Genomic DNA, 15747 nt, shown 5'->3' with positions numbered 1-15747 from the left:
ATCATTTCAGCCATAAGACGTCCACTGCTGAACATAGGCCTCCCCCTTGGACCTCCACATGTACCGGTTGCATGTACCTTAATGAGGTCATCTGTCCATCTTGTGGGTGGACGTCCTACGCTGCGCTTGCCGTTATCCGTATGATTATACTTTCGTATTAGTACTAGGTATTAAAATTTCTAACTTCCGTAATTTTTATATTTTCGATTAAGTACTAAGGCTGATTACCGGATCTCGTAATAGTTTCTTTATTAAACATTTATTATAATGTAATTAAAATTATCTCATAATATATGGTTATTTTACTTACCCTTTCATTACCAACGAGGCATTTTCATTCCCATAATATCTATTATCATTACCATATTACTTAATTCATTTCCGTTCCTTTTGGAAAAACTAAATTCCGTATATTTCGGTCAGTTTTGCGAATAATTGAAAATACATTATATAGTAGTGTTTCTATTTCATATTTCTTCCCATTGAAACATAAAAAAAAAAAACAAAAACAAAAAATCTCCAAAATTTCGCTGATTTGCACGAAATGGTAGAACCCATCTAATGATTTATTCATGTAATTTAGACCGTGTACTTAATTAACGAAATTTCAGACAAGACTATAAAGTTATCAACATGTGACAATATTTTCGTTAATAGTTAAGAACTTGTTAACTGACTTCAAGATTTCAAAAGAGGAGGTTATCAATTCGGTTGTATGTTTATTTTTTTTTTAATGTGTGTTACTCCATAACTCCGTCATTTCTGAATCGATTTTGTAAATTATTTTTTTGTTTGAATTTATATATATACAGATTGGTCTCGTTTTTGTCAAAATTCAGTTCTGATGATGGGATCCATGAGGAATCGATAGAACTCTTCAAATGTGAAAGGCATATATATAGTGATTTTTGTATTTTCTGTAACAAATCAAGCATTTACATTTAAAAAAGTGACATTTCATGAAGTGGAACTGCTGATGATGATCAGAATGGAACTCTTCAACGACGCATAGTACACGTTTGGCGATTTCTCCTCTTCGTTGTGTTTGTTAAGTAAATGAAATTTTCAAAACAAATTTTTGTCAAGTTCGAGTTCTGACGATGGGGTCCATGAGGAATCGAGGGAACTCTTCAAATATGAAAGGCAGACATATAGTGATTTTTGTATTTTGTTTGACAAATTAAGCGATTACATTTAAAAAAGTGACATTTGATGAAGTGGAACTGCTGATGATGATCAGAATGGAACTCTTCAACGACGCATAGTACACGTTTGGCGATTTCTCCTGTGTTTGTTAAGTAAATTAGATTTTCACGACAAACTTTTGTCAAATTCGAGTTCTGACGATGGGGTCCATGAGGAATCGAGGAAACTCTTCAAATATGAAAGATATATATACAGTGATTTTTGTATTTTCTTTAACAAATCAAGTATTTACATTTAAAAAAGTGACATTTGATGAAGTGGAACTGCTGATGATGATCAGAATGGTACTGTTCAACAACGCATAGTACACGTTTGGCGATTTGTCCTCTTCGCTGTGTTTGTTAAGCAAATTAGATTTTCACGACAAACTTTTGTCAAATTCGAGTTCTGACGATGGGGTCCATGAGGAATCGAGGAAACTCTTCAAATATGAAAGATATATATACAGTGATTTTTGTATTTTCTTTAACAAATGAAGTATTTACATTTAAAAAAGTGACATTTGATGAAGTGGAACTGCTGATGATGATCAGAATGGTACTGTTCAACAACGCATAGTACACGTTTGGCGATTTGTCCTCTTCGCTGTGTTTGTTAAGCAAATTAGATTTTCAAGACAAATTTTTGTCAAGTTCGAATTCTGAAGATGGGGTCCATGAGGACTCGAGGGAACTCCTCAAACGTTAAAGGCATATTTATAGTGATCTTAGTATTATCATTGACACATCAAGTATTTACATTTGTAGAAGTGACATTTGATGAAGTGGAATTGCTGATGATGAACAGAGCGGAACTCTTCAATGCTGCATAGTTCACGTTTGGCAACTTATTCTCTTTGCCAAGCAGTTAGGTTTTCAAGGCACATTTTTATAATAATTATCTGGTGCTTTATTTCATGCATGGTATGAAATAATTTATCTTAAATACAGTCGAATACCCTATTGCGGGTATCTTACCAGTCAATCATAGGGCAAATCTGAAATGTGTCAAGGTGGGTGCAGTGGCAAAAAAAGACATATTACCTCCTTTTCTACATAATTAGGCGTAGGACGCTGCTGTCTTTTTAATTTCATTTTATGAAATCTAAAATTAACAATAATCGTTCTTTCACCTGTACCCCATCTTATCCCCAGGCATGAGGCAAGATGGGAAGGAAGGACTATTTCCGCTTTTTTGATTTTTTGAAGTTATAATATGTTAATTAAATTCTTTAAAATAAACTTACATTTACTTACTAGTGTTATGCGTGTTTTCTACACTATAATTCAGTGATGGGATTGAACACGATTAACTATTTATTTTATTATAATTAAGAGATGCTATCAATGAAAGTTGTATCTTCTCTCTTCAGTTGTTCTCTCATGAGCATGGTTGACGATCGCGGTCATCAACGGATGAATCTTCGCATGTATGTATGATACGTTTTCGTTTTCGGACCTGGGTACGTCCTTGAACTACGTCCAAAAGAGAGGTATGGGCATTGTGAATGTCATCTTGCTTTGTGTGGTAGGGCACAGCCAGTGGATGTCATTCCAGATTTAGAGCAGAGCCCAACTGGAGAAGTACCTCCACCTTACAGAAAACAGCAGCCAAATAACACTAGACCCTACTCATAGTGTTGTGTTCCAGCCGGTGAGTAAGGTTGCCAGAGCTCAATGAGGGGGGGGGGGGGTTCAGGGTCGGCAACGCGCATGTAACTCTTCTGGAGTTGCAGGCGTACATAGGCTACGGAGGCTGCTTACCATCAGGCGGGCCGTATGCTTGTTTGCCACCGACGTAGTATAAAAAAAAAACGTACATCTAATACTACAAGGTTGAAAAACTACAAGGTTGCACACTAACAGATAACAGCAACCATAAATAATATATGTACCACTTGAGTAAATATATATTATTGAAGGACTTATTGGTAGCTAATCGTATTTATAAAACCGATGGTGTTACTTTACTAATGGTATTACGTTTTCGACGTACGTCGGGTAAACACTATATACTAAGGTATGTTAAAATTTGCTGCTAGTGAACACATAGACTCGGTTCTTTGAGTTACCTACATTTATGTTGTTTGATCGTTGCTTATTTTCGGAAGTGTGATTTGACACGTTAATATATGGTCAGTGATTTTTATTCTGGGGTTTTGGAATAAATAATACCTGTAATTTATCCGTATTACTTATGGAATGATAATAAATATGTGCCCTTCATATAAATTTTGAGCCATGGATCCAAAAAATATATTAAAAAAACATAAAATAAAAAATTAATGATTACTATACTCTATATACTATACTCAACGAGAACTATAGTGAACATGTTCGGTCTAGACGTTTTTGAATTATTACAAAAAGTTTTCTGTTCTTAGTAAAAAGACGTACAAATCGCTGCGAAGGTAGCCCCAGTTTAGCATATTCCGACAGAATGGTAACTACGGAAATCTAACACTGAGCATGGCCCGACATGTTCCTGGTCGAATTTTTAATACTATTTGCGATTCGGCAGAAACACTAAATAATGCACTCATCACTCTATGCTGTGATAAAAAAAATAGTGGATTTTGCTTTATGATAAATCATTATACAATTAATGGATTTCTAGTCCGTTCTACTTTCTATTCCTGATTATTTGTGTGACGTTCTGAATCAAAAGGTATCACATTGTCGCTTGCCATAAGGACGCTCTGACAGATTATTCGTATAAAGATACAAGCAAATTTCGTCTTTATGGTAAGCGACAAAGTGGTACATTTAAGTGGTATTTGATTGAGAACGTCACATTTGTGTATATTTCTATAGAACCTCGTCATGTTTAGGTACAATGCGCGACAAGATAAAAGTTGAAAAGCTTGATCCTGCAACACATAAGTTAATAAATGGCAGTTTCAAAGGTAACTATTAAATTTATCAAAAAATATAAGCTTATCAATATATTTACTACAATAATCTGTATATTATCTCAGCACTGAGATTGGCCCGGCAGTCTTAATATTCTGGTGTTTAGTGTCAGCGTAGTGTTAAAGGTAAAAATCTGCGTAGAGAGCGCTACTAGCATATACAGCATATACTGAAGGCCTTCCGCGAAACACAAAAATCGAAGTTTTGTTATCTGCCTCTATCACTCTTGCACTTTAGAGCGATAAAGAGCCAGATAACGAAATTTCAGTTTTCAGTTAACCGTTAACCCAGTGTCAAATTATACAGATTTTGAAGAATAAAGAGTCTATACGAGCTGGGGGAATCGTTTGCTACGTAATGTACGAAATGCGAATATTTCTCTGTTGCACTTATGTGGAGGAGTGCTAGAGAGACATTACCGTTTCATTCGTTACGGCGCAAACGATTGGCATCTTTGCTAGGCCCTTTGCTGTGGTAAAAAGATATTAATTACCAAACAGTCCATGGAAACCAAAACAAATAAAAAATCGAGTGACCTTTTTTAACTGAACTTTTTGTCTATTATCATTCGGTAAGTATTTATTTACCTAATGTCAATACAGTTTAATTATTACTTCGCAGGCCTTATTTGCGCCCGTTTCGGCGACGGGGGCTATCTGTTGCCAGCAAGCTACGCGGATGAGGCCGATAAATTTAGGAACATGGCCGTTCGGCCTGATGACGTGTGGGTGACCACGTTTCCTCGATCTGGTAAGTTAATGACAATTTTAAAGTATCCAATAGGTACAATATTTACACGAGGTCAATTTCTGAGGAAATCCACTAAGGCCTACTTGCACCAACCCACTAACCTGAGGTTAACCGGTTAAGCATAGAGTTACCATGGTTACCAGTACAAATTATCACTGGGTAAGCGGTTAAACCTGGAGTTACCGTGGTTACCTGTTCAATTTGACACTGGGCTAACGGTTTAACCGGTTAACCGCGGGTTTCTGGGATGGTGCAAGTGGCGCTGAGACAGCTACAAATGCTGATTTTATTATTTTAAATACTATGTGTATATAGTTCGGTTTTTTTAGCATTAGAAAGAAAGTCAACAATCTTGACGTGTCTTTTTATTAAAAAAAAAAACGTTTGAAAAATAAATTACAGCAAATATGTAACAATTATAAATCATACACCATTATTTACACTTTACTTTCATAAGTAAAAAGACTCTTCAAGATTGTTGTTTTTTTTTCTAATCTGAAAAAACGAACTGGTATTTAAACCAATAGGCATATATTGCAATAAATAAGCTAAGCCTGCCCATTCAAAAATGAAACTCCGCCAGCTTGCTGGGCACCATCACCTACGAATGAGAGCTGGGGAGCCTTTTGGTTTTAGTAAGTATATTTTAAGTTTCAAGTTTTATATAATTCCAGCTATTGCTTATTTTGTTTCGTTTTTCCTTGTTGTTCTCAGTAAGTATCTGTAACTATACCTATTGAAACATGTTTATTAATAAAGGTACAACATGGACCCAGGAATTGGTCTGGCTACTCATGAATGACCTTGATTTCGACACGGCCTTAAAGATTCCTTTGAATAGCAGATATATTACCCTTGAGTAAGTATTGCTGTTTTTAACCTCTTCTAAGCCGTAGCCTGTCAATGTGTGAATTGTATCTTTATTAAGTTATAACATGAATACGACAGAGTTGTACTATAAAATTATTAAAAGAACCTATTTAGAGAAACACTATTAAAATATCAGCGTCAGCCTAAAAGTATATTTACTCGTTTACTAGCTTGGAAAAGACAATAATACGAAAAAAATAATAATAAGTATATTTTAACTTATTTCAGACGAAATCACGTAAGATATCAGAAGGAAGTAAACCTGGATTCATTAGATCCAATACTGGTCCATGAATGTTCCAAACAATTGCTTTCTTACGACGCGATAAACAACGCGCCTTCTCCTCGGTTCTTTAAGACTCATATAGCCTTTTCGCTACTGCCCCTGAACCTGCTGGATTCTGCCAAAGTACTGTACGTGGCCCGGGATCCGAGGGACGTCGCTGTGTCCTTGTTTCATCATCAAAAACTTACTTGGTTTTATCCTGGAGATTTTAAAAGCTTTTGGAATCTTTTCATCAATGACTTGGGTGAGCATCGTAACATAAAATATTAGATCCTGAAATTACGTTTTGATGAATACGTTACTTATCGTGTTATTTATGGAGGTATTATGCCAAAGTTTTTGAAGACAAGTATTGTACCAAAGATTTATAATACCTGTTCCTGTTTTTTTCAGTTGTTAGGTCTCCATATTTAACGCATCTGAAAGAGGCCTGGGCGCTGCGTCAGCATCCGAATATGTTGTTCATTTTTTACGAAGATATGAAAGAAGTAATCACTTTAAGTTGTTGTATATAATAAAATAGCAGCAATATGGGTCGCACAGTAGAACAAAAATTGTTTTTTCTATTACTGAAAGTCAAAAGGATATTCATTTAATTCTGGTTGTAAATTATATCGGCCTAAAACCACTCCATAAATTTAAGGCAATCGTTTTATCAATGTATTCATTTGTCTGAAGCAGAAAAAAACTAGCAGAAGAAGAGAAATATAAATAACTCAAAACTGAATTTTGGTACTTTTTTTAAGGATCTGTCTTCATCTATAAAACGAATATCAGATTTTCTTGGCAAAAAAGTCACGGACGAACAAATTGCAATACTTTGCGAGCACTTGGACATAGAAAACTTCAGGAAAAAACGAGTCTGTGCATCCGACGTGGAGGGCAGCGATTTTCAACCCTGAAGCCGAGCCCTTCGTAAGAAAAGGTAACTAAGTAATTGTCGCCGATTATCACTGGCAACATCGCGCGTCACGACTTACATCGGTAATATCAGTCACTTGAAATTACCCGATGTCGCTGTCGTTATAACTCTTTTTGTTGTCAGTTAATGTACCTAAGTGACAATCGTAAAATAATAGAAAATGCCAATAGAAACTTAAGGATTACTTGAATACCGTTTCCATCTGTCATCTTAATACATTTTTTTATAAATATTGCCATCCATAGGGCCAGGGCCGTAGCAATAATAGCTATTATACAAGCCTTTAAATTGTAGGGTTATTCATGGATAAAAATATAATATTATTATTATGGGACAATCTTCCTACTTAGCCTCACAGAAGGCTTATATTGTGGGTGCTAGATGACGATATATATATATGTACACCGTGTTTTTATTGAATTGCGTTAACTCCGGGGTTTCGGTAAATACGTTTAAGGAAACTAAATGGCATATTTCATTAAAAAAAAAAAAATTGTTTTTTTTTTACTATTTTTATTTTTATAAAAAGTAAATGTTGCATATAGCGTTGTTGTAACACGGGCATTATATTTAACTCAACCAAACAATTAAAAACTGTGACATATCAATGTCATTTCTAACATGGATCGTCCGAGATAGTACGTACGTTTAGTAGCAAATGTATGAACTCGTACTAAACACTAATCAATAAGTAAACAAGCCCTAAGGCAAGTGTACACGCTCGTAAGGGCCTTATAATATAAAAAATTATGATTGATTATCTCCGAAATGGAGTTAATTGGAATATCGGTGTCTTTGAGAAAGTTACTTAATTTAAGCTCAGGAATGCACCCTCGAAATTAACGCAAATCAAAAAAAACACGGTGTATATATATATATATAATAGATAAATACTTAAATACATAGAAAACAGTCGTAATTCAGGAACAAATATTTGCGATGAAGACACTAATATATGCCCTTACCAAGATTTCAATCCGGGACCTCCTGATTTGTAGGCAGGGTTACTATCGACTAGGCTAGGAGGTCGTTGGGTGGAATAGTAATATTATGAAGCTAAAATTTAATATGTTATCTCAGGAAGATCAGGCGGTTGGCGCGAGTACTTCGACGAGGAGATGGCGGCGCAGGCGCAGCGTTGGCTGCGCGAGGGGCTCGCCGGCTCCGGCCTGCGATTCCCGCACGACAGCTCTTTGGCGTTTTGAGCACAGACCATTAAACAATGTAATATCATGTTTTTTTATTAGCCTGTTTTAGCCCTCTTTTTCTTTACTCAGCCCTTTCGTTTGTTATTTTCGAGAAAATTCATTCATTCATAATTCTTTGCAATTATACTAAGAATGCTCGGAAATAATCCGCTCGCATGGGAGTCGTCTCGTCATTTCCATTTTGGCCTGCCTTAACCCCGTCGGCCTGCAGCTCTTTCAATGATTGCCACCTTGCTTAACACGTTAAACGCCAGACCAAAATATTCATTTTTTCTTAAAAAAAAACTTTATGTAAATTCAATTATTACTTTGATATGTATATAGATATATATTTTATTTTGTTATTGGAGGTTTAGTTAAAAAGTTATTAAAAAAAAAAACTCGCGGTCACCGATGACCCCCGTGGCGCTGTGAAGTTCATATTTCAAAAACCGTTACCATGACGCCACGCCGGTCCCCCCGCCGGCCACGCCGGTCACTGTGCCGGTCATTATACTGTCACATTCGCACCCGCTAAAATATGCTTATAATATAAAATTTAACTGCTTTGGCATTGTGTGACAATAGCTTGGTTTGGCAATTCCTGCTACTGGTTCAAGAAGATACGCTGTTTTTGTTTATTTTTGTTAATTTTGGGTTTTTATGATGTTATTTTTGTGGAATGCATGTATCAGGTGTGTGTCTGCATTGGGAAATTTATTTTTTCTTATTTTTTGATAATTGTCGTGTATCTCCAGATAATTGAAATTAATTTCTATTAATTATATAATTATTGCAAATACTTAATTATATAAATTATAGAATTAAAGCTGTGATTTGAAAAAAATGCCTTGTTTTTTTCATTTTTTCAACAAATCTACTATGTCACTAACTGCACCCACGTCCCAAGCCACCGTTTTACTAACGAGCGCCATGCCGGTCCCTTGCATACAACGCATTGCTTATAACTGCTACACGCGGCGCAGGATAGCGTCTTAAAAACAGGTTTAACACGAGGTCACCGGTGCCCCCCATGGCGTGTTGCAGTTGACTTCGTGAGGTCGCCGGTGCCCCCCATGGCGTTCAACGTGTTAACACCAAAAGGATGTGAATTGAATTAGATATACCTACTATTTTAGTTAATTTTTGCGAAAGAAAATCCAAGTTGTTTGTTTTATTCTACAAGGTAACTATAAAGTTAAGGGAAACGTTGGAAACCGCGCTCATTGGTTATATGCAAACTGCATCTAGCGTGTTAGGCAAGCATAAGTGACGTCAACTAAAGGCGTGGCAAAAATGTAATCTTCCTATAGCCAACGGAATATTCAGATGATTTGACATCTGTAAATCGCCAAATTACTAATGGATCTCACATCAATATCCATCGCATCCCCAAAATATTGCATACAGTCCATTTCTCGGCAAAGGACTGGAATCAAACACATGGGTGTGTTCTTTATGTCTAAAATTCTTTTTTCTCATAAATCACTTAGCTAATTGAACAAGTTCGAAGGTACAGTCAGCATCAAAAGTAGCGGATCAAAAAACGCTTCATAAGTATCAACCATTCCGTAACAGCTTAAGGCTAGGTTCAGATGACAAGCGCTCAACGCGCGTTTTGATAACGCGCGTTTACAACTACATATATTTTATTCAGGTCGTACACATGCTAACGCGCGATATAATAACGTTAGCATGTGTACGACCTGAATAAAATATATGTAGTTGTAAACGCGCGTTATCAAAACGCACGTTGAGCGCTTGTCATCTGAACCTAGCCTAACAAAATGTGTTGTCTTTAATATAGAACAATTAAGACTGTAAAACATATACTTTGGAATGTGAATTTTAGAAATTTATCTATATTCGGAAATCAGATACTTTTGGCGCATTGTTTCATCCGCTACTATTGATGCTGACTGTACCTACATGCTCCACAGGTTTCAAATGTTTATTTCCTACCAAGAAACCTACGCATACCTGTTAAATGATCAGTCGCCTTATAGAAAAGTAATTACATTTAAGAAGGGCGAGATGTTTATCGAACAAGTTGACTATTTTAGCGTCACTTATTTTACTAAGTAGGGTTAAAATTGCTGCTTATTTACTTAGGTACTTCGTACTAAATTTACGCGTTGAATACTTTTTTACTTTAGCAAGTAAATTTTTTTAGACACGCTTTATTAAAAAAATCATAAATCCCTTTTGCCGTGTACGTTGTCGTAATATTAAAAGGTAAAAGGTGAATTGCGCTGTTACTAACGTATCATTTACCTAATATTTACAAGCAATATTTTAACCAGAGTAGTATTATGTCATCGATGTTATAAATTTAATGTAATATTGTTAAAGCCTTTACTAAATTGGTATGAAATTGGTAGCGTGGAATTCGGCAATTCAATGTAATGATATCATAATAAAATTAAATTGCACGCAAAAAGTATGTATGTTACGGTTCGTTTATTTTGGGTTATTTGCTTATTTCATAAAGCATTTAACATAAATATTATGTAAGGCGAAAAAATGAATCAAAACTTGTCAGCACTAGTAAAATAAACGTTTGAAAGATAAAAATAGAAAAGCGTTTGATACATAGACTAGTAGCCTTAGAGCCTTACCACGACTGTCTTAGCAGTGTCATAATGATATATTCATTAACGTCTGCGTAACTTACTTTCAATAAATCTTGCTCGCGCTAATATGTGTACGAGCTAGATGCATAGAAAGTAAGTTACGCACACGCTAGCGAATATAATCGGGCCTATGTTTTGCTTATTAATCGAATCTGGCAAACAATGTATGCAAAATCAAAAATCGTTATCTGTCTCTATATCTCTCCTGCCTGTTTGATTGACAGAGGCAGGTAACGTTTTTCGATTTTTGGATGTTGGCGGTATGCTCTCAGGTTCTGAACTTGAATTTTGTAGGTACTTTTTTAGGGTTCGTCATGTCCGTCTGTCTGTCCGATTATGTCACCGCCACTTTTTTTGACATGATACCGTCATTTTATGTACCTACCCTACTTGTAATCAATTTTGAAAAATCATTACCAATATTTCTAGAATATCGAATGACGAAGTATTAATATAAGTATATATTTTAAGGAATATCAATACTGTCAACGATATTTTATTCCTGTGCTTACCGAGAAGTAGGTACCTTTTTAAATAAACGGTATTGTGGCAGTTTTTGTAGATGCAGATTACATCGAAAATTCAATTAGTATGGGGCTAGATAAGCGACGGACCGGTAAATAGAATATCACGACATAATTCAAACGTTTACACGACACAATTTAATTGATAACCGCAAATCGGACGAACACTTTGAATTTGTCATAAATTTTAACCCAACTACCTCTTCTACAATCAATCAGGGCCACTTGCACCAATCACTACCCCGAGGTTAACCGGTTAAACCTGGAGTTACCATGGTTACCAGTACAATTAGACACTGAGTTACCGGTTTAACCAGTTAACCCCGGGTTAGTGGGATGGTGCAAGTGGCCCTAAGAGTTACTCTTTGCTACTTACTCAGTAGGTTGGATTAAGGAAATTTAGAACCAACATTTTCGTATACTTAGTATATATTATTCTCCTAGCTAAACAATATTGAATTATTGGCGATATGCAAATTGTCTCAACCGCACCCAGATTTCTCCGGAGAGGCATTTGATGTAGCGTTATAGTCTTGTATAGTTTCCAACATACCTGGTAAGCTGTTTCAGCTTGGCAGCGGCTTGCAGCGAAGCATACCCGTAGCGGTAAAACTTGGCAGCATCTTCCGAGGGCGCGTTGAAAGCGGCCACGTACCGAGCGGGGTTGGAGTCCTCTAACCATAGGCCTGGAAGTTAGAATATTATGACAATGAAAGTATAACTTGACTTCATGGCAATGAAACTACTGTGCAACGAGGGGGGTAGGTGAAATTTTGGATACGACGCTGGTAATTCCCGACAGATGCAGGCTGGAGGGAATTAATGACCCGAGTTTGCAATATTCTTACCTCCGAAGTTATACACAATGTTTTTCATCTCACTTGCGAAAAAAAACAAAATTTTACGTGAAATAATTCGTAAACACGGTGATATATCAAACATTCGTCCGAAAAACTCATTTATGCTCCTTGGTTTGTATGAATAAGTGACATAATAAAAAAAGCTATAACTCCCTAGGAAGTTATCAAATTCCCGAGGACACCGCTTTGTAATGTGAGACCAACATTGATTAAAAATCTGCCCTTTGGCAAAACCTTTGCGTATTGAAACAATCTTTGACAGTGAAATTCTAGTATTTGGCAACCGGTTTGTCACCAAAATCCAAAATATAACCATGATTGAGATTGGTATTTTTTAATCCAGCTCATACCAGCTAAGTGCAAATAATTAAAAATGCCTGATTTTTTCGCTGACAAGAACAATGTATTGATTACGTCGTTACATAATCCATATACTCGTAAATATACATTTAGAAATAAAAAATAAACTATATAAAATAATAAAAATTCGATGGACGGTTAAACATAAAAAAAGAAAAGTTAAATTATATGGTCACAATGCATACATACCCATAGAATATAACTTTGGTTCCATTACTGTATACAACTCGTGCATTTTCTGCATTCCGTACTCAGCTGCTTCCATTATATCTTTCTTCTCGTTTTTAGTTAAGTTGACTTCAGGCACAAAATCATTGTAATCATATTCGTCATCATCATCAATCAAGTAATCATCATCTGTACTATTGTCAGGTATTTTTAAATCTGTTTCTGTATTTTGGAACGATACATTAGCTTTTGTATAATTTTCGTTATCACAGTAAGTAACTACAATGGTAGAAACATTCTTCGTAGCAGAATATGAATGATTTTTGCTATGATCTCTTTCTATTATAGTTATGTTGTGTAGTTCTTTAGTCATGGTACTATTAAACATAGGCATAAGATGTTTCAGTACTTCTATTATGTTAAGGGATGTGGTATTATTGATATTTGTATTATTTGGTTCAATTGTCAAAATCTCGACATAGGTTGTTTTTTCTGTAGTGGTAGAACTGGGTTCTGGTGCTTTCTTTTTGTTATTGTCCTTTGTTGTATTTAGTTTGACATCGAATTTTTCTTCAATACCACTTTTAATTCCACTTATACTTGTTTCATCATTTCTTCGATCAGCCTTTTCTAATTGATTAGAAAAATTTAATATGATTGCTTCATTTAGATTTCTCTCCTCATCGTTTCCTTGAGTAATGTTATTCTTAATTCTATTTATGGATGCGATAATATCATTTACTAGAGCATCTTGTACTGATTTATTTGAATTTTTAACATCAGTTGTCACATCAGCTATAGAGTTGAGCACTAATTTTCCTTCACTATTAATGTCACTTAGATTAGTTTGATTTCTCATTTTAAATATTTCTTCTACTAGTTTAGTAAATGGACATTTTGGAGTAGTGTGTACTGTGCTATTGTAGTTTGAAGTTTTTTCGTTGTCGACATTTTTCAAGAAGAAAGTCAACATTGCAAAGATGAATTTGTATCTGGAAAGTAAATATTTGTTTGTTAATTGTTGGTTGGAGGAGTACCATTTGTCCTAAACTGTTATTTTAATTGTAACCACACCTTATTCAAAGGTCCCCGCCACGTCTGGCTCTTTGGATATAAAGGCTGGGCAAATAGGAAGTACACATTTCATTTTATAACTATATTAAGTTCAAAGATTATTAAGTATTGTTTACATGCGGAACATAATGTCTTACTTATGTCCACCTCCAACAGCAGGCAAATGTAAGCCCTGATCATCGCAATTTTCAGCATATTTAGCTCATTTTGGCGTTATCTTAGTAAATTTGTGTCGAATATTTGGTTTTAACTGTTTAAATTTAATCGGCTTGTTAGCATACACGTAATTTTAGATACTTATATACATAGAAAACACTCATGACTCAGGAACATATATCTGTGTTCATCACACAAATAAGTCGGGAGTTGCAAAATTTGGGGAATTTGGCTGCCAATCACTGATTGCAAATTTTTCTCGAAATTAATCGAGCAAACAACGAGCTTTAAACAACACAAACATTTGAGAAAAAAATTGTTTGCTGAAATTATCTTCTGCAAACACGTGCCAACCCTGAATAATATAGTTATGAAAAATATGTAATAAATTTTGCACTTAATATAATTTAATACTATATTTATGAAAAAATATTTAGTATTTTTTGCACTTAATATACTTAATTAAAATTTAAAAATAAAGTGTATCACTCTCATTTGGCCACCCTGTATATTCGAGGTAAACTCAAAAACTACAAAACAGATTTGATTATTAAAATATAGGGTTTTCTTTTCATAAATCATTTAAGCTGACACATTTAACAGAGAATCATTAAAATAAATTTTAATTGCAGAAACCTTGTTACGACATTAAGACACTTTAAACAAAAGCTTTCTACCCTCATTAATCGAGGAAAGTTAACTTTCTCTATCAGTGATATTAACATATCTACCTGTACTGTTTGGTTTTATGCGGTGCTTAAGTACAAGTGTAAATGATTGGATAATATTGACCAATATCTAGACAATAACGCTCAACAGCGGTTGCCACACAAATGTTTTTTATCAGTTTGGACAAATATGCGTGCGAATGTATAACAATTGGATTTATATCATTGTTATGATTTTGAGTTGAGTTCACGTGAACTCCGGATAATGTGTTTGATAGGGGAAAAAGATCGGAAATATGCTTAGTGTCTTATGACAGCGAATTGGAGTTCACATATTGCATTGTAACTGTTGGCTTTTGTATTAGTAACTAAGCTATAGCAGTAGCAGTTCAGGTAACTTGAATGAAGTGATTTAATATTTAATTAACAACATCACATACGAAAATAGTTTTTTAAATCATTTTAAAAATGCTGTAAACCTGTCTGTTGTGTTGCACGATGAATCTATTTACCACTCAGTATCAACTCCTATGTTTCCACAATATAACTTGAAAAATGTTTCGGCACTGTTTGTCTTCTCCGTAGTCCATTTATTGTATCTTTTCATGTAATGACTGTTTGTTGCCATAATAAAAAAAAAAAAAAAATGTTAATATAAGTGCAATTAAAATGGGTCACTATGTACATTTTCAATTAATGTATGCATATGTAGTTTTAATTAAGTAATTAAAGTCAACTCTTGAGTCAATTTTTTTTTCAATGAACTATTGATCAGAATCTGTTTCAAAATGTTTCCACTGACAGGGACACACATCCTTATTAATATTATAAATGCGAGAGTAGCTCTGTCTGTCTGTTTGAAATTGTCTTTAAACTATCTCCATACCAAACATCTAAGAACAGACAATTTCAAATAGACAGACAGAGCTACCAGGACTACGTAGGATAGTTTTTATGAATCATTATCATTCAGAAACTAGTACTTAGTATTTAGGTATCTATACATCTCCTATACGAAACTTAACATTTTGTGTGAGCAATCTCCTTTGAAATAATCACTTAATGTGAAATCTACGGGATATGTTGTCAATTGTCTCGACTAAGTGTAAAGTAGGTAAAAGCTTTGTAAACTTTTATATAACGTAACGCCACATATCCGCGTTTCGGAGATACGGGAAAACATAAACATTAT

At 34.9% G+C, this 15747-nt stretch overlaps 2 protein-coding genes across 4 annotated transcripts; one reads left to right on the top strand and one right to left on the bottom strand.

The window, feature by feature from the left end:
- The first annotated feature begins 1667 nt into the window (after positions 1-1667).
- LOC133522324 (luciferin sulfotransferase-like) lies at positions 1668-8374 on the top strand. 3 transcript variants are annotated; one of them, XM_061857643.1, is made up of 8 exons: positions 1671-3204; positions 4016-4090; positions 4719-4847; positions 5607-5706; positions 5946-6247; positions 6397-6491; positions 6750-6928; positions 8006-8374. In XM_061857643.1, the coding sequence occupies exons 2-7, from the start codon at positions 4021-4023 to the stop codon at positions 6903-6905; spliced, it is 852 nt and encodes a 283-aa protein (XP_061713627.1). In that variant the 5' UTR covers positions 1671-3204; positions 4016-4020; the 3' UTR covers positions 6906-6928; positions 8006-8374. The 3 variants fall into 3 exon arrangements, with proteins under 3 accessions (XP_061713628.1, XP_061713627.1, XP_061713630.1); XM_061857644.1 differs by lacking the exon at positions 6397-6491 and having other exon boundaries at positions 1668-4090; XM_061857646.1 differs by lacking the exons at positions 1671-3204; positions 4016-4090; positions 4719-4847 and adding an exon at positions 5251-5482.
- Positions 8375-11412: 3038 nt separating this feature from the next.
- Positions 11413-15024, bottom strand: LOC133522321 (uncharacterized). The gene is made up of 2 exons (XM_061857634.1): positions 12679-15024; positions 11413-11955 (listed from the first exon to the last, which is right to left on the bottom strand). The coding sequence occupies exons 1-2, from the start codon at positions 13628-13630 to the stop codon at positions 11795-11797; spliced, it is 1113 nt and encodes a 370-aa protein (XP_061713618.1). The 5' UTR covers positions 13631-15024; the 3' UTR covers positions 11413-11794.
- Between the last annotated feature and the right edge of the window lie 723 nt (positions 15025-15747).

Source organism: Cydia pomonella, chromosome 10, assembly GCF_033807575.1.
Source record: "Cydia pomonella isolate Wapato2018A chromosome 10, ilCydPomo1, whole genome shotgun sequence".
Classification (NCBI taxonomy): Eukaryota; Metazoa; Arthropoda; class Insecta; order Lepidoptera; family Tortricidae; genus Cydia; species Cydia pomonella.
The sequence above is the reverse complement of the archived record's forward strand: the minus strand, read 5'-3'. Positions and strand labels throughout refer to the sequence as shown.